Source organism: Humulus lupulus, chromosome 4, assembly GCF_963169125.1.
Source record: "Humulus lupulus chromosome 4, drHumLupu1.1, whole genome shotgun sequence".
NCBI lineage: Eukaryota > Viridiplantae > Streptophyta > Magnoliopsida > Rosales > Cannabaceae > Humulus > Humulus lupulus.
In genome coordinates, this window is record NC_084796.1 from 226,364,501 (window position 1) to 226,384,697 (window position 20,197).

General features: G+C 32.2%; 1 protein-coding gene and 1 long non-coding RNA gene across 2 annotated transcripts; both read left to right on the top strand.

Moving 5' to 3' along the window:
* Positions 1-2,572: 2,572 nt before the first annotated feature.
* LOC133832947 (zinc finger BED domain-containing protein RICESLEEPER 2-like) lies at positions 2,573-4,447 on the top strand. The gene has a single exon (XM_062263219.1). The coding sequence runs from the start codon at positions 2,573-2,575 to the stop codon at positions 4,445-4,447; it is 1,875 nt and encodes a 624-aa protein (XP_062119203.1).
* Positions 4,448-4,547: 100 nt separating this feature from the next.
* Positions 4,548-4,996, top strand: LOC133829430 (uncharacterized). Its single transcript, XR_009891772.1, has 2 exons — positions 4,548-4,656; positions 4,733-4,996. It is a non-coding gene; the product is annotated as an uncharacterized LOC133829430 (long non-coding RNA).
* Positions 4,997-20,197: the final 15,201 nt, after the last annotated feature.

Consider the following 20,197-nt stretch of genomic DNA (forward strand, 5'->3'; position numbering starts at 1 on the left):
TTGTAAAAAAAAAAAATTAAACCCATACATATAATTCAAAAATAACAATAATATTCATTTGGAAAAATGTTTTCACTAAGTACAATCATAAATGCAAAAATAATAAATAAATAAAGTAATGAACTAACATAACTAGAGTGAATCTAAAAATCAGGATCTTCTACTTCTGACCCTTAATCTAACATATCTTCATCTATCTCTTCATACTCGTCATTATCTTTAGCCTCAAAATTTCCTTGGGGAAGATTCATAAAGATTCTATGTTTTTGCTCATTAGTGAATTGAAATTCCAACTTAGAGGTGAACCTAAGTATGAGAAAATAATATCTCATGACTACCAGTAAATCATCTTCATCATCTATAGTCTCCCATATTTCTTCTAAAGTTGAAATTACAGAAGGAAAATCTTTAAAAAGCCTAATTACTAAGACATATTGCTCTGTAGCTCTCATCATAATTTTCTTAGTAGTCTGAAGATGAACTATCTCCTTGTGGAATAAGATTAATCTTTGAGAGATTATTTCTAACACTCCTACTGTATTCCTTGGCCCTCTAATCTTTTCCAATGCCTTAATGGCTTGGATATCCTTATAGGTCAAGGCTCCATCCATTCTTAACTGAAAACATAAGGGCTAAAACTAGGAATGGAAAAATGGGTCTATGGAGCGGGGCGGGTCGGGGCCCCGACCCGGCGGGGCATCATTGCCCTGGTAAAATTAGGGCAGAATTCGGGGCGGGACTTTGACCCGCCCCGCCCCGATATAAATTCAGGCGGGTCGGGGCAGACCCGCCCCGATTACTTTTTTTTTTCTAAGTGAGTTATACTGATTACTGAACTGAACCCTTTTTTTCCAAAGCCAAAAACGAAACCTTCTTCTCCATCCAAACCAAATCTGCTGCTGCCGAATGCCGATCCAACCTCTGAACAACCAGGAAGAACATGGTCAATGAAGTTCACGCCAGGATCGACGCCACTAATTTCCATCTAGGAACGTGTTTTTCCCATTGATCGGCGGTGTATCCCGCCACCGTCACCTGCAAAGTTTTGGGTAATGGTGAGTGCTCTCTTCTCCATCTCCATCTTCAGATCTTCTATTCATTTTTTCAGATGGGTATTGCTTCTATTCATTTTTTCAGATGGGTATTTCTTCTGTGAACACAAATTTTGCATGTAAAGTACTTTTGAATTCAAGGGTTTCTTGATGGTTCTTTTGCTAGGTGCTCATTTTCGTGTTCTTGTCTTTGATCTGCTGTGAAGTTTTGGCTACTGATTCATATGGAAATTGATGTAATAAACAATCCAAATGCAGCTTATGAACTTGATTTTGCACTCAGATTCTGTGAAATTATACCTTATTAGTTATTTCTCTCTTTTCTATTATGTATGTACTATTCAACATTGATAAACATGTTTTTGTCAGCCTTATATTATTGCATCAGGTTTTCTCCTTCTTGTCATCGTTCAATTGTATTTCATGAATTGAGTTTACTCATATAACATAAATCTTAGCAACATTATGGTCTTTTCTTTTCTTTTCAGGTTTGCATCTTTGCCTATGGTGAAACAGGATCAGGCAAAACATATACCAGTTGGCTAGAAGTTGTTTCAATCCAACTGTTCTTTCAGGCATACTGTGGCTGTAAGCATATATTGCTTTCCTTTCATTTGCATCTACATAAATGTTGGTTATTTAGTCAAGTATGCAAACTCAAATAGTAGAACAGTTTGTTTATGACATATCTAACCATATTTTTATTTTCATATTTGCTTCGAATGCGGTTTGATAGTTTACTGGGTTTTTATTTTCATTTTTATACGTATAATAAACAAAACCATTATTGATGATTGAAAAGAAAAGAAATAGAAGAAATTAAACACTAGATAGAATAAATTATTTGTTCGCTTTTCCTTAAAATTTTTTAACTAATCTCTTTGATGACCAATTTAACAAAAAAGCAGCCATCTTAGTCTCTAAGACTTGCCAGAACCAATAGTCTTCTTAATCATTAGAGTCTTACATCTTTTCAGAAGTACCAGTCAACTTCATGGAGCCCATTACATTTCACCAGAAGTTTCATTGTTGACTTTATGACTGTCATATATCTATCTATATGTTATTTCCTTGACATTTATTATTTTTGGAAGTTTGAGTTGAGCCATAAATATTCAATCGGTGCTGTAATTTTAGGCCTTGGTACTGTTCATCTTTGATTCATGAGACATGAAATTCTTCTGTTCTGTTGTGTTTTGCTAGACCTTAAATAAATGCAAAACAGTCTTAAATAAATGCAAAACTTAATGTTCTGTTCTGCTATGTGTAGTTTTGTTTTGTGTTTTGGTTGGGGTCATTGATAATAAAAGGTTTCATGATGATTATTCTACTCAGGGACCCTGCGGATTGTGTTTCATTAGAACTGTCAGTGGCACTATTTTCTTGATCAAAGCCTTTACTGGTTAGAATTTATGTGTTGTAATCTTTAAGTTATATTTATACATATGTATAATATTTTTGGAGCCAAGCATTTCCTAATTGTTATGTAAATATAATGTAGGTTAGATCAAACACTAAGCATGTCTACCCAAGATGTTATCGAATCTAATTTTGTCGATGATGTTGATTATGTTCAATCAACACATACACAAGAGGCACATTCTCTAGGAAATACAAGAGGTGAAAGTGAGAGTAGAAGTACTAAGAGAAAGAGAACATCTCCTGCATGGGATCATTTTACATTGCAAAAAATTGATGGTATACTGAAGGCAGTTTGTAACCATTGTGGGAGGAAATTAGGGGGAGAGAGTAGTAATGGGACTAAACATTTGCTTGCTCATGTGAAAAGATGCCCAGTAATAAAGGAACAACTTGCCATGAATCCTAATCCTAATGCAAGTCCTTCAGTCACAACTTACAATTTTGATCTTGAACTAGGGAGAAAAAAGTTAGCTCAAATGATCATTCTACATGAATACCCTTTATCGATGGTTGAGCATAGTGGTTTTATAGACTATTCAAATACTCTTTGCCCTATGTTTAAAATGTTGTCAAGGAATACAATTAGGTCTGATATTTTGAAAATGTACAAGGTTGAGAAGGAAAAATGTAGCCAAATTTTGGAGAAGAATAGAAGTAGAATAGCTATAACCACTGATATGTGGACTGCCAATCATCAAAAGAGGGGATATATGACTGTGATAGCTTATTTCATAGATGACTCTTGGAAGTTGCATAGTAGGATTATAAGTTTTAAGTATGTACCATGCCCACATGATGCTGTAACACTTACTGATACATTGAGTTCGTGTCTGTCTGAATGGAATATTGAAGACAAGATTAGTACAGTGACTGTGGATAATTGTACGACTAACGATGCAATGATTCCACTTTTGAAGGAAAAATTTAATTCTAACTGTTTCATTTTAAAAGGAAAGCTACTTCACATGCGTTGTTGTGCGCATATTTTGAATCTTATTGTCAAGGATGGCTTGTCTGTTATTGGTGATAGCATTGACAAGATTCGAGACAGTGTTGCTTATTGGTCGGGCACACCAAAGAGGTATGAGAAATTTGAGGACACTGCTCGTTCTCTTGAAGTGACATGTACTAAAAAGTTATCACTTGATTGTCAAACAAGGTGGAATTCAACATACTTGATGCTTAACATAGCTTTATTGTACAATAGAGTATTTAAACAATTAAAACTACGTGATTCAAGATATGTTAGATATGCGCCATCAGAAGATGATTGGATTAGAGCTCAAAAATTGTGTGACAAGTTGGAAGTGTTTCATGAGGTGACAGAGTTGTTTTTAGGAACCAAGTATCCTAAAACTAATCTTTTTTTCCCAAAGATGTGTCAAATTAAAATGAGAATTAAAGCATGGATGACACTAGATGAGCCCTTTATTAGGGACATGGCAACTCAAATGATGTCTAAGTTTCAAAAGTATTGGGAAGAGATTCATGGGCTTATGACTGTGGTTGTTGTTTTGGATCCAAGATATAAGTTTATGTTGATCGAATATTATTTTCCTACCATTTATGGAAATGATCAATATGAGATTGAAATTGAGAAGGTCCGCAAGCTTTGTTATGAGCTACTAGAAGAGTACAGTTCTAAGTTTCCTAATCTTAGAGAAAGAAGTCAGCAAATGGATAGTGTATCAGCATCTTCTCAAACACAAATAGATGATCTATCTAACTTTGACACATATGTTAGAGTTGCATATGGTGTAGAGAATGTGAAGTCAGAGTTAGAACTCTATTTGGAAGAGAAATTGATACCTAGGACTGATGAGTTCTTTGATATATGCAATTATTGGAAAATAACAGGACTCAAATATCCTATGTTGAATATGATTGTCAAAGATATATTTGCTGTGCCTATTAGCACTGTTGCTTCGGAATCTACATTCAGTACTGGCTGTAGACATGTGGGTTCACACTGAGCGAGACTTCATCCTTCTACATTAGAAGCATTGATATGCACTCAAAATTGGTTGGTAAATGACAAAAAAGGTAAATATACTTATCTTTATATATATATAAATTCATATTTTATTGTATTATTTCAATATTAATTTTTTTTATTTTCTTTACAGAAGCGATTCCACTAGTCACCATGAATGATGAAGATAATGATGTAGATCCAACTATGGTACTTAATTAAGTTTTTATAAGTCATCAAATAAATTATTAACTTCTATTTTTAATACATTTTTTTTTTTTTGTAGGAGCCATACATAGTTGATCTTGATGATTAAGGTAGCAGGTCAATAAAGAAGAAGAAAGTCATTTGATTCTTTTGACGCATCAAAAGTGGAGTGCTATGTTGCATATGATAGTTTTATTTTACTTTGTTCTCTTGAGAAACTCTCAAAAGTGGAGTGCTATGTTGCATATGATAGTTTTATTTTACTTTGTTCTCTTGAGAAACCCTTATTATACTTGGCGAATTCTTGATTTAAATGATGATATAATGATATGATTTAATACAAGTCTCTCGTGTTACTTATATACATGCATAATATGTAAAATTGACATTCTATATGTGGTTTAGAATATTCTTAATTTTAAATAGATTTTAAGTGTAAGATTTATAAAAAAATATATTCCATAACTACTCTATGAAAGAATTGTAAATATTAAAAAATATGTTTTATTTAATTATCCTTATTCTTGTAATTATTTTTGTAAATTATAAAATATATAATAAAATAAAATATTTGAAGGTGTAGTTGACAAGAAGTGTAAAAAATAAGGATTGCAATAAAAAATAATTTAAGTTTAAAGAGAATTCTAAAATTAAAATTTAATATTTCTTAAAAAAAAAAAAAGACAAATGGGGCGGGGCAAACCCGCCCCGCTTCAATAGACTAATCGAGGCGGGGCGGGGCGGGGCAAAATGTTAACGGGGCGGGGCGGGGCGGGGCAGACCCGCCCCATTTACATGCCTAGCTAAAACGTTAGCTATAAACATAAACATAATAACTATAACATAAACACTTACATTGGCGGTTAGATTCGAAGCTTGTATATCAAGGAGAACTTCATGCATATGCACTGTTGCTCTGATACCAATTGTAATGCCCTGACTATTACTAAGACCTCAGACCATTAAAACTACTAGACATAACTACTATTTTGGGAAACATACATAAAAAATAACATAACTTTATTTAATACCCCAAAATAAATATTGTGCAAAATACAAAGTAAAATATGAAATATAAAATACGGTATGGGCACCCATTGTTTAATACATAAAAATATAAACTTTAATTGTTTAAATACTAATTGCGGAAATACATGAAAACATAATTCAAAAGACTTAAAAATAACGTCATCCTCGATTGTCACGCGGTCCATTCAATCCATTCTTCCTCAACACACAAGCCAAGCTGCCACGAATCTTTCCGCCTTCCATATTCATTTTCCTGCATCAAGCTAAAAAATAAAGGAGTGAGCCTAATGCCCAGTAAAGAAAAATCTACTAATAACATATATCATAAATCATAGACATAAAGACCATATCATAAACATATACTATAAAAACATATATCATATAGGACTATAATATTAATGGCCATTAACTCATTAACATGGCATGTGATAAACCATCTAGGTCCTCTGTCTACTAATCAAGGTAGGTTAGATCACATGGTAGTATATGATAACTCATCTAGGTCCTCTGTCTACTAATCGAGGTAGGGTAAATCATAACTTTTAACCATGAAAATGATAAAAAATTCTTGGGGCTTGCTATCTAAGCAAGTCATATGCCCAAGCGACTATAAAACATATTCTTAGGGCTTCTTATCTAAACATGTCATATGCCCAAGGACTATAAAACATATTTATACATATACATATACATATTATAGCATAAAACATATCTTAACATAAACATATAAGCACATATAATCTATCCTATTTTCCTTACCACAAACCGGGATATTTGAGAACAATAACGGGATTGGAACACTCCTAAAAACCAACAGCAAAACCATGAGTATTTCTAAAGAATGAAGATGAAAAGAGAACTAAACCATCAAGAACAAACTTACCAAAAAGAACCTTAAGTTTCAAGAAACTTAAACACCTAACCAAGAATCATAAACACGAGTTAGGATTTGAAAGAAAATAAAAGAAAACTAAAGAACCATGAAGATCTAAATTTAAGGATAAGAGTACCTTGAATGATCTTATGAATTGATCTAAACCTCGATACCGAAATCTCACTATATCTCACTTCCCAAGTGTTTAGAAAAGCTTATATTGATAAAGCTTTTAACCCAAAACCCAAGTGTTTATAGTAATCTTAACAACTTGGAGGCTCTGAACAAATGCTTGAAGAATGAAGAAAATGGCTGAGTAGTAAGTCCTATTTATAGAGTTCAAGGAGTGAAACTAACCCCTTTTAATTTGAATAAATGAATGAATATAAATTGAAAAAGATTTGAATTTTCGTTCAACAGATGCCCATAACTCGGTCAAAATCGTTCAAAGGCAGGTCCAAGTCGTTAAGGCTGTTTGTAATTTAAAAACCCTCAAGATTAAAAAATGATGCACCAGGGGCAATTTATCGCCTACCCTGGGCGATATATCGCCTAGACCATTTTCCCGAGCCCCGTTCGACCTTTCGTGTGAAGTCGACGTGTTTTCCGTATCTTCCGTAGGCGATATATCGACCCCTATAGTTGCGATATATCGGCATACGTTGATATATCAAACACGTATTTGCACGTTTTCTACATATTTTAAATTGATAAAACTGCTTTGACTAAGTCTAAATGTGGTCCTAACAGTTTCTGGAAGGTTTTAGAGCTTCTAGATCTTTCTTTTATTTAAACTATTCATCAAAAATACTTAAATCCTTAATAAACATAATTATGACAAGTGTCATGCTCTTATTAATTCTATCTAAACCTGAGGTTATAATTAATAATATTTCCAGAACCAACAATATTAATCAAACCTTATGTTATAATTAATATTTCGAAAATATAAGTTAAACTTATAAATTCCATAACTGTTGCTATGAGTTTCCAACTAAGTCCTGCTTGAACCAAAATCCATGGAATCTAACATACTACAAACTACTACTACTATCTAGCTAAGTAAAAATTATGGGACACTACAGATCTTTTAGGACTCGCATTGCAAGCCCTAAAAACATTCTTTTAGGGCTCACATCGCAAGTCCTAAAAAATCTCACTTTTTAAGGCTCTCAAATAGAGGGCTCGTAAAAAACCTCACTTTTTAAGGCTCTCAACGTAAGTCCTAAAAAACTTCACTTTTTAAGGCTCTCAACGTAAGTTCTAAAAAACTTCACTTTTTATGTCCTAAAAAGCCTTTTTTGTAGTAGTTATATGGTCTAGATTATGATTGGTTGTAAAAATGTGGTTGATTACCATAATGAGGCGATTGATTACTAAATTGATGTTTGTTAGTGTGATGAGGAGGTCTGAACTGACATCTTTGTTGCTGAGGTGCACAATTTACTGGCTTAGGACATTGAGTCTTCTAGTGACCTTTTTGTTTGCAAAAACTGCATTCATTAACCTCAACCTTTGTGTGAGGTTTGTTGTCATTGTGAGTAATATTCTAGGAGGAATTGCCAAAACAGAAGGACTGGGTGCTGGGAGGATGCCTTTTCTATTTGAGACTTAAGACGAATTTCATCTGCCAACAACTCACCGACTATTGAATCTCATGAAGGAAGTGGAGTATGATGCAAAATAAAGCCATGATGTCCCTCAAAGTCACCATGGAGTGCCATTAAAAATTGAACTAATCGTTGTTCCTCCCTACGAGCAATACAAGGTTCAAAAGCTCGTAGCTCTGCAGATTCGGTAAGTGCCAACTGATCCCAAAGTTCTATCATAACTGAATAGAACTATTGAATACTCACACCTTTCTGTTCAAGAGCTCTAATATCTTATTCCAATTGATATTTCTTTGCAAAGTTACACTGAGTATACAGTCTTGCAAGATGGTCCCAAACTTCCTTTCTTGTTTCATACTTGGCTAATTTGGTATCTATTGAATGTTCAACATAATTGTTTACCGAAGTGATAATTTTTTAATTATCAACTTCCCAATTTTCTAATAGGGTTGCATAATCAGTCTTGTCACTTGTGTGCTTACTCACAACTCTAGAAACATAAGTCCAATACAAATAGTTTCTCCCATATAAACTCACACTAATGGATTGAAGGGAATCATCTCTATTACTAGCCACTGAAAAATAATAATAATAATAATAATAATAATAATAACAAGAAAATTTCCAAGTGCCAAATAAACCAAAAACCCCAAATTGGTGAAACCCCAAATTGGTGAAACCCTAAAATTACAAAATCAAGCAAAATTTCAAATACCAAAGCAAACAAAGAACCCAAATTGCCAAGAAAGCTTCCAAGTGCCAAATCAAACAAAAACCCCAAAGATTCAAAATTGATGAAACCCTAGAATTGTAAAAAGAAGCAAGCTCAAAGAGAAAATATCAATTTGATGCAATAGATGAAACCAAGCTTTTGATACTATGTGAAATATTCAACAAAAAGAGAGAAGACAAAGAGATGAAGAGAAGAAAATGTGGCTGCTCTTTATTGTAAAATTAGAGTTAATACAATAATACAAAATATGTTATTAATACTAAAGTCATAACATGAAAAAAAACTAAAATAACCATTACAAAGAGAAAGAACGAACTAGCTTTATAAGCTACTAATAATTACTTTAACATAAATTTATGACATTTTCCCCCCAATTTGTACCGATTATGTTTTCTGAAGTTTGCAGGTTGTATTTTAGTTATTTTTGTGAAGCTTGATAACAATAGTGTGTTAGGAACGAGTTTCCTAATACGCAGTGTACAACAAAACTTTTGTAACATATTTAAACTACCTTTAAATATGCGGATCCATTAATATACATACATTAATCATAAGAAAGAAAAGAATAGAAAAGAATAGAAAACATACCTCTTGAAGCCTATCAAGTGTCCTTGCTATCTTTTCGTAATTTGAACGAACATCCTATCCAAGCTGCTTCCAGGTACTCACACCAAGATCTTCCACAACGCTCTCTACACCTCAAGAAGTCTGTGGGCACTTAGAGAATAAAGAATGGTTAATTTATGATTCTACTCGATGTACTCAACACATGAGATCAAGTGAATAGGCCTGAAATTGGTTTTGTATCTTTTTTAGGGAGAGATAGAAAAGTATCGTTCTTTTCCACAAAGTGAATGACTGTCTTGAATATTTTCTGATAAGTCTTACTTAAAAAGAAAATATTTAAATTTAAAAAATAAATCAGTAACCAACTTACAATTTATCTTTTAATTAATTAATTATCTTATTAATGAAAATATCCAAAAACTAATTTTTGAATTTTTTATTAATTAATTAATTAAATAAATAAAATTAAAAAATCTATCCCTGAAAAATTATGCAGTACACGGCACACACAGTGCATGGACTGTGTGTGATCGTGTACCACCCTATATTTTAGGGATATTTGATTTTTCAATTTTTATTTATTTATTCAGAATACTTTGTGAGACAAAAATCCAACAACCTGATAATTAATTCAAATTTGAATTAAATATCTAATTATTTGAATAAAATTCAATCTTTTAAATTCAAATCCAATTTGAACTTATCAGATTATTATCTCCCACACAAATAAAGATATTTAATCAATTCTACCAATTAATTAAAACCAAAAATAATTTCAAAATTAAATATTTAATTTATTATAATTTCGAAAATTATAATTAATTAATAATTTTGAAATTAATTTAATTATTTAATATAATTTCGAAAATTACATATTAATTATATTTTGTTAATTACAACTAATTTGTAATTAATTAATTAATCACTATTATCACATAATTGCATATTTTGCCCGAAGAACAAATCTCTTCTTAAATATGTCTTTAAACAATTTTTCCCTTTTTATCAACTCTTGTCTTGAATAGTGTTGATAGAGTTATTGTGGGGACCTATGAACCTATAATTCCAAGCTCCAATAAATTTGAGATTATTAATTAAACTCTTTAATTAAATAATCTCATGAACTCCACTATAAATATGAGACTGCACTCTTGTAATTATAGACATTCCATTTACTAAGTACTTTATGATGATAAAGCATCCATTGATATAATCATTGCATACAAATTAACCCTCTAATAATGGTTCAGAATTAATTGGGAATAAAATTACCGTTTTACCCTTTTAATTATATTTTGTTTCCTTAAGTACCATTGACTTTACTAGTGAATGTTAATTCATAACTAAATTATGAATTTGAGCTCAATAACCTTTTCAGTCCCAAAAGTCAACCCTTAAGAGAACTATTATTCAATCTCTTACGAGAAGGTTTAGATTCCATATTTGTATACTATGTCCCCAACCATTTACATTAATGAGTTCCCAAAACAAAAGTTTCTAGCCCGATCATTCTGGCAGACCCTAACGAGTGAATCAAAGAACTCATATAACATAAACAGAAGTTCATAATAACTTCATGATTAAGATCTATTTGTATATGATCATCAGTTGATATATTTAATTAATACTTCAAAACGGTATTTAACTAAGTATTAATAAACAAATCCGGTCCAGCTCTATATATTATCTAGTATATAAAGTACCTCCACTAAAGTGTCCTACTACACTAGTGATCCGGATCTAGATCACATGTATTCATAATACTAGTGGACCGTACTTGAAGTAATTAATCTAAAGATTCCATAACATTATTTTACTGCGAACTATTCAAGTTCATTTATCTTAAACACAATCCTCATGTACCAATATGTGTTTGAGATCAAATATATGAATTTAGGAATTTTTCTGATATTTACATAATATTATCACAGAATAATATAGTCCATAAAATATATGCATAATAAATTCAATTTATTTCTTAAAACAATGTCTACTACATATGCTTTCAGGGCACAATTCCCAACAATCTCCCACTTGCCCTAAAGAAAATGAGGCATCTCTGTCATTCCCATGTTTCTTACATGCTCCTTAAAATATTTTATGGATAAATTCTTTGTGAAAGGATCTGCAAGATTATGCTCTAAAGCTATCTTCATAACTGCAACATCTCCTCGATGAACTGTCTCTCTTAGCAAGTGATACTTCCTCTTGATGTGCTTTCACCTCTTGTGACTTCATGGTACCTTTGAGTTAGCTACTTCCCCACTGTTTTCACAGTATAGGACTAGTGGCTTATCCACGTCTGGCACTACTTCCAAAGCAGAATAGAACTTTTTGAGCCACACAGCCTCCTTAGCTGCTGCACAAGCTGCTATATACTCGGCTTCCATGGTGGAGTCTGCAATGCTGGTTTGTTTAATACTTCACCAGACTACTACTCCCCCTCCAAGAATAAACACTGATCCAGAAGTCGATTTCCGACTATCTTTGTCTGATTGAAAACCATAATCAGTTTAACCAGTGGGGTTTAGGTCTCCACCTGAATATACAAGCATATAATCTCTATTATTTCTAAGATACTTGATAATATTCTTCACTGCAATCCAATTACTCAATCCAGGATTGGATTGATAACGGCTGACTATCCCTACTACATAACAAATGTCAGGTCTTGTACACAACATGGCATACATTAGACTGCCTACCGCTAAGGCATAGGGATAATGTCTCATATCTTCCTCTTCCTGAGGTGTTTTGAGACACTGCTCTTTGGAAAGGAATACTCCAGAACGGGTTGGCATATCACCCTCTTTGGAGTCTTGCATATTAAAGCGTTCTAGCACCTTATCAATATAAGTTGCTTAAGACAGTGCCAAAGTTTTGTTCTATCTTTCTCTAAGAATTTTAATGCCTAGAACATACTTGGCTTCTCCCAGTTATCTATCTCTAACAATTTCATTTGGAATTGTTTAGCTAACTAGTTCTTTACCTTTGATAATGATGTTACGTCATTGCCAATAAGTAATATATCATCAATGTAAAGAACGAGGAATACTACTACACCATCTTTGATTTGACACAAGGTTCATCAACGTTTTGTTCAAAACCAAACGTTTTAATTGTGCATCAAATCTAAGATTCCAAGATCTAGAAGCTTGTTTGAGTCTATAGATGGACCTAAGAAGCTTGCAAACTTTTTGCTCTTGACCTTTTACTTCGAACCCTTCTGGTTGAGACATGTAAATGGTTTCGTCAAGGTAGCCATTCAAAAAGGTTGTTTTGACATCCATTTGCCAAATCTCATAATCCATGCATGCAGCAATGCACAAGAGTATAAGAATGGATTTTAGCATGGCTACAGGAGAAAAGGCTTCTTCATAATCAACCCCTTCTTTTTGTGTGCAACCTTTGGCTACAAGCTTTGCTTTGAAAGTCTCTAGTTTCCCATCCGCTCCTCTTTTCTTCTTGAATATCCATTTGCAACCAATGGGTTTGATATTCTCAGGTGGATCTTCAAGAACCCAGACAGAATTGGAATACATTGATTCCATTTCTTTGTTCATGGCTTCTTACCATTTGTCCTTGTCAGAATCATTCATTGCATCTTTAAATGTCAATGGATCGTCTTTGTTTATGTCAGACACAAGCATTTGAACTTCGTGTTCATAGCGTGTGGGTTGCTTACTAACCCTCCCACTACGATGAGGTTATCTACTATTCTGACTAGAACTAGCAGTTTCCTCTTGCCGTTTTTCATTGGTTGTTGCTAATGACTTTGCAACTTCATTCGAGAACATCTTCTCCAGTACACCCTTACTGCAAGGTTTGTGGTTATTGACATAGTCATTTTCAAGAAAAGTTGCATTTGTTGATACAAATGTTTTATTTTCTTTTGGACTATAGAAAATTCCACCTCTAGTCTCTTTGGAATATCCCTCAAACATGCACACTTCAGAGTGTGATTCCAACTTCCCGGTCTTTCCTTTAAGCACGTGTGCAGGACACCCCCAAATTCAAAAATGGTGTAAACTAGGTTTACAACCATTCCATAATTCCATGGGTGTCTTCTGGATAGACTTAGATGGAACAACATTCAATATGTATAGAGCACATTGAATCGCATAGCCCCAGAATGACAGTGGTAGTGATGAGAAACTCATCATTGGTCTAATAGATAGTTCTCTTAAAGGACCATCCTTTACAAGCCTATTAATTTTGTCTAGACCAATATGGCCCAATCTCAAGTGCCACAGATATGTTTCACTATCGGAATCAATCTTTTGTCATTTAATAGATCTAGGATTAGCTGTTTTAAATAATTCAGAATTATAAGCAGATTTTTCTATAGCTTGCAGTTTATAAAGCCCATCAATAGATTTTGCAGAACATATCTTAAAACCATATCTTGAAATAACAATCAAATTATTATTAAAAGAGACTTTAAAACCTTGTTCATGCAACATAGAAACAAAAATTAAATTTCTAGAAAATCCAGGAATATAAGAGACATTCTCTAATACAAGAAATTTATTCTTCTTAAATTCCAGACGGGATGTTCCAACTGCTGCTGCAGATACAATCTGACCACTGCCTACCCTCATAGTCACCTCTCCATCAGCAAGCTTCCTCGTTGAACTAAGAATCTGTAGAGAAAAACAAACATGGGTAGTGGCTCCTGAATCTACTATCCAGGATGAGGAATTGTCTTCCACTAAACAAGCTTCTAACACAAGTAAATCAAATTTACCTTTCTTTGTCTCTTTCAGGTCAGCGAGATACTTTAGACAGTTTCTCTTCCAGTGACCATCTACTCCACAAGGAAAACAAATCCTTTTAGGGGTCTTCTTTTTGGAGCTTTTGGTGTTCTTGTTCTCTTTGCCTTTGGATGACTTTTTAGGCTTCTTTGAATTCTTCTCTTTTTCTTTCTCCTTGTCCTTTCTATTTTCATTTTTCCACTTTTTGGTTTTAGCCTTTGAAGAGGATGGATTAGAATCAGCAACATTTGCTTCTCCTTCTCCTTTTTCTTAGAACCATTGTTAAGAGATTCATAAGTTTGCAATTCATTCAACAACTGATAACTCTACAAAATAGAGTTAGTTTACAACTTTTTATGTGCTAATTGTTGCTTAGTTCTTGAGTTTTTAAGTAATTTTGAACTTATTAGGTTTATTTTAATTTTATAGATTTTTGTGTATTTTTATAGTTATTTTGTTGTAAAATGTTGTAGTTGATTATTTGAATTATTGTTGTTTAATTTGAGGTAAAAAAAATTGTATTATTGAACTTAAATGTTTAATATAAATTAAATTTTAATTAATATTTTCATGGAATTTATGTTGTATATTTGATTATTGAAAATATTTAGTTTTAATTTAATTCATGTTTTTTTTATAGGAGATATGTTTTATTTTTTTGGGCTCTTGAAAAGCAAGAAAAATGAGAGAAAAGTGGTATTTTTGGGAGAAAAGCTAAGGGAGTAGGCCCAAACACCAGCCACAGGCCCATGCTTTACTCGGCCCACCACCAAAGCCCGGCCCGCCTGGCTTGACTCCAGCGCCTGTCCTCTCCTCCCAGCCGAACTCCACCAACCGTTTTCTAGCAACTCTTCTGCCTGATGCACCCATTCCAGCTGCCTGGCCCAAGCCAGCTCCTCTTCGGGCCTACTCCACTACCTTCGGCCCAAGCTTCTGAAGCTCGAATGCCTCCCTTGCTCAGCAGCACCTCCTGCCACAACTCCATCACACTCCCTGCCAATCGAAGCCTAGCAGGCCCACAAGCACCCTTTCACAGCTGCCAACAGCCACAAAGCAATTTTTTCTTGAGCCCATAAAATTGCCCAATGTCCCCTTGTCCCTTATACCAAAATTGCCAATTTTTTACATAATTTTTCTACATATTTTACCCCAAAACATTATCATTATACACTATAATTTACCCCTGTTTTCCACATTATTATTAATTTAATTAATTTAAATTGATTATTTTAATACACTTTTTTTTGCTATAAATAAGGGAGTTTAGTGCTTAATTTTGAAGGGAGGTTACACTACACAAGTTCTACAATTTCAAAACCTCTCAATTCTCTTCATCTTTTTCTTCTTTTTGGTCATTTTTCCTATGACTTTTTAGAGGAAAAATTTGGGGGTTCATCATCCAAATTTTCTTATTTATGTTTGTAATTTTTTTGTTTGTATTTTCTATTCTAGTTATGAGTTTCTAATCTTTTTAAGATTGTTAAGGTGATGATGAAACAATATGTAACTAGACAGTGTTTATTTTGTATGTTGATTTCCCATTTTGTGCAATAAAGTTTATGGATTTTCTTCTTCAAATATTTTCTTTCATCTTAAATATCTTGTATTTTGGATTAATATTCTTTGTGTAAGATGTGTCATTAAATTGTACACATCCAATGCTTAGAACAAAAATATTATGTTTTGCCTTATAAATAATGTTCATTGATTTATTTGTTATTTCATTAGATTGATTTGCACTAAATGCTTTGAAATTATAATTTTAAAAGTGAAGATAAATCCTATATTTTTATAAAAAACTTGTGCTTAAATAGAATATCTAATTTGAATAAGTAATGGTTTGATTAATTTCTACTATTACTAAAACTTGGAAATCAATGTACTTTGAAATATTATTGAATTTATATTTTGTGGATTCTATTATCTTAATAATCTTTCTTTTACTATCTTGATTTCTATTATTAATTTATGTTTATATATTGTTTTTAATTTCTTTATTATTGTCTCTTATTTGATTTTCTTGTCACAAATTCTCATTAATCTTTGGAGCTAAGTTAGAATTTATTAATTTTGGTTTAAAATAGTTTTCTTTTTTATTTTAGACAACTTCTTTGGGTTTGACATCCTTGCTTACACGATCACTATTCTATATGAACGATTCGTATGCTTGCGATTTATAAATATTTAAAACATACCCGTTTTGGATCTATGAACAGCTGTGTCATGTTATATGATAATTTTTTCATGACATAGTTGGTTGTGAAACCTTTAAAAGCTGGAGAAAGAGATTCAAGTAGAATGCTTACTTGAGTCCTTTCATCAATGATAGCCCCATGGATAATGACATCATGCATTATATTGATCATGTCTAATACATGTTCTCTGACAGAAACTCATTTCTTCATTTTCTTAGTCATGTAGGATTTGGCATGCCTGCACTGTTCTAACTGCTGCCCAAACATATCTTGAAAGGTATCCCAGATCTCATAAGCATTTTCAGTGTTCTCAAACTTCTTTCTGGGCACATCGCTCATACTCACAAGCATATAACACTTTGCATTGTTGTTTGATAAGATCCAATTATCAAACTTTTCCCTTGCAGTTATGGCAAGATTAGCAAGAGGGACTTCTAGACGTTCCTCAATCAAGACAAATTTGTGGTTCTCACATATTAATACAATGTTCAAGTTTGATTTCCATTTCATGTAGTTTTCATCAGTCAACTTTTCATTTGCAAGTAAATAAAATATACTATTTGAGCTAGGCATGATTGCTGAAAATAAATAAATAAACAAAATTGAATTTATGCATATAATAAATATCAATTAGTTTTGGAATAGTAAACGTGATGCATAATGCAACAATTAAAGAACACAAAAAAAATAATTACTAATTCCATGATTAATTAATTTGAACATTAATGAACCAGCCTTAAGGTAGGTCAGACTAATTCCAAATTAATTTTGAGACAAGTTCTCAAATTTATAAGTTAAAACTCAAATAAATATTTCTCTTTTGACTTATAAACAACTGCTTATTTAGTCAAGAATACACTAGTCCGCTCAAAAGCCTAATGCACCTTGTGAGTGTAACCCATTATTTTAAATCAATTACTTAACTCAAGAGTGTGCATTAGGGTCAGTCAAACTTGAAATACATCATTAAATCCTATTCTTGAAAAAGAAGTTTGCCTTGAGAATAACACAGTCGGAAGCCTTCCTTAGGGGGACACAAGCAATGGTTCCGTGAGGCCCTCTCCATGCTATCTCGGTGCCAACTAATAATGGAGACCATGAGACTTATTGTCATAACTCCCTCTCCCACTCACTATTTTAAAATATGTGTTTTCTCAAAACATCCTATGCTTTTTAAATGATTTGTAAAAATAAAGTGATCTATTTTTACCAAATGATATTCTAATAATTACTAATCCAATTAAGCAAAATTAAAATTATAGAACCATGCCCTAATTAATTCAATTTTAATTTGTTATAATTACTATGAATATCATTTATTTATTTAATAAAATAATTTTATTAAATACTAGAAATTAAACAACTTTTAAAATCTATTTTCGCTCTTGAACTAGTTAAAACTAGATTTATTATTATATGGTCCATCACATAAAGCATATAATCACAAAGGACAATCCTAAGGCATGTTTCTACTCATATGAGATGCATGCATAATTTTGAATATTGTGTGGGTTATATGTATGGCATGTCAAAAATGCATGATAAAGTATTAAACAATTTAATCACATTCAAACATTTAAATAAATAAATACAAACTAAATAAATGCGGGCTGGGTGTCTTGGGTATTTCTAGAAAAATTATAACACTTGCAAAAATATACACAAAAATGTAAGAGACTAAATAAAACCTAAAGAGATCTCTATCTTCAACTTTGGGCCTTCACAAGTAGTCTTGATCCATTAAGTCACTTATCCATTTAATTTTGAATTAAAATAACTTTTAATTATCTTAAACAAATTTTAAGAATAATTAACTTGGGCTTTAATGCCCGAGAAGTTATTAGGCCCAGTTTGAATTTGGGCTCATATAATTAATACAAAATAAAACAATTTTAATTATGGGCTAAAATTAATTAGGCCCATAATTTAAATGAATGATATTGATGCAAGGCCTAGGGTTGTTGGAAGTGGTGGCTCGGCAGGGCACGACAACTGCTGGGTGGTGCGGCTAGGGCGCACGGTGGGCACGGGGCGCGCGGGCGAGGTGCGCAGGGGCGTACTGGCAAGGTGTGCAGGGGCGCGTGGCAGCAGCAGGCGCAAGGGTGTGCGACTGGGCGAGGCTCAGGCTTCGGGGCACGGAACCTGGGGCTCGGGCCTTACAGAATTTTTTCAAATCATTTAATGCAAAAACTTAAATTACAAAATATTCCTGTGCACCAAAATGATTTACATTTTTCATCTAGAAATTTAAGAACAATTCCTAAACCCAAAACACTATATAATTAACGACCCTTAAGAATAAACTTTAATCATACATATATCCATCCATTCACATATATTACACTAACATAAGAATGCATATTATGCCCACACAGTAATTAATGTATACAGAGATTAATGACTCTCTGGTACCAATTGTTAGGATCGAGTTTCCTAATACGCATCGGAATGGTGGTGGGTTGGCCTAGTGTACAACAAATTTGTTTGTAACATATTTAAAGTACCTTTAAATATGCAGATCCATTAATATACATACATTAATCATAAGCAAGAAAAGAATAGAAAACATACATCTTGAAGTCTATCAAGTGTACTTGCTATCTTTTCGTAATATGAACGAACTTCCTATCCAAGTTGCTCCCAAGTACTCACACCAAGATCTTCCACAACGTTCTTTACAACTCAAGAAATGTGTGGGCACTTAGAGAATAAATGATGGTTAATTTATGATTCTACTTGATGTACTCAACACATGAGATCAAGAAAATAGGCCTGAAATTGGTTCTGTATCTTTTTCAGGGAGAGATAGAAAAGTATCGTTCTTTTTCACAGATCGAATGATTATCTTGAATATTTTCTGATAAGTCTTACTTAAAAAGAAAATATTAAAATTTTAAAAATAAATCTATAACCAACTTACAATTTATCTTTTAATTAATTAATTATCTTATTAATGAAAATATCCAAAATCTAATTTTTGAATTTTCCATTAATTATTTAATTAAATAAATAAAATTGAAAAATCTATCATTGAAAAATTATGCAGTACGCGCCACACACAACGCATGGACTGTGTGTGGTCATGTACCACCCTATATTTTAGGGATATTTGATTTTTCTATTTTTATTTAATTATTTATTGAAACTACTTTGTCACATAAAAATCTAACAACCTGCTAATTAATTCAAATTCAAATTAAATATCTTTTTTAACTAATTATTAAATATAATTAATTATTTGAATAAATATTAATCTTTTAAATTCAAATCCAATTTGAACTTATCAAATTATTATCTCTCACTCAAATAAAGATATTTAATTAATTCTACCAATTAAGTAAAACCAATAATAATTTCAAAATTAAATATTTAATTTATTATAATTAATAATTTCAAAATAAATTTAATTATTTAACATAATTTCAAAAATTACATATTAATTAAATATTGATTAATTTTGTTAATTACAACTAATTTGTAATTAATCACTATTATCACATAATTGCATATTTGACTCGAAGAACAAATTTCTTCCCAAATATGTTTTTCAACCATTTTGCTCTTTATATCAACTTTTGCCTTGAATAGTGTTAATAGAGCCGCTTTGGGAACCTATAGACCTATAATTCCAAAGTTCAATAAATTTGAGATTATTAAATAAACTCTTTAATTAAATAATATTAATTTCTTAGTCTCATGATTATTACACTATAAATATGAGACTGCACTCTTGTAATTATAAACATTTCATTTACTGAGTACTTTGGCTTTTTAGGACTCGC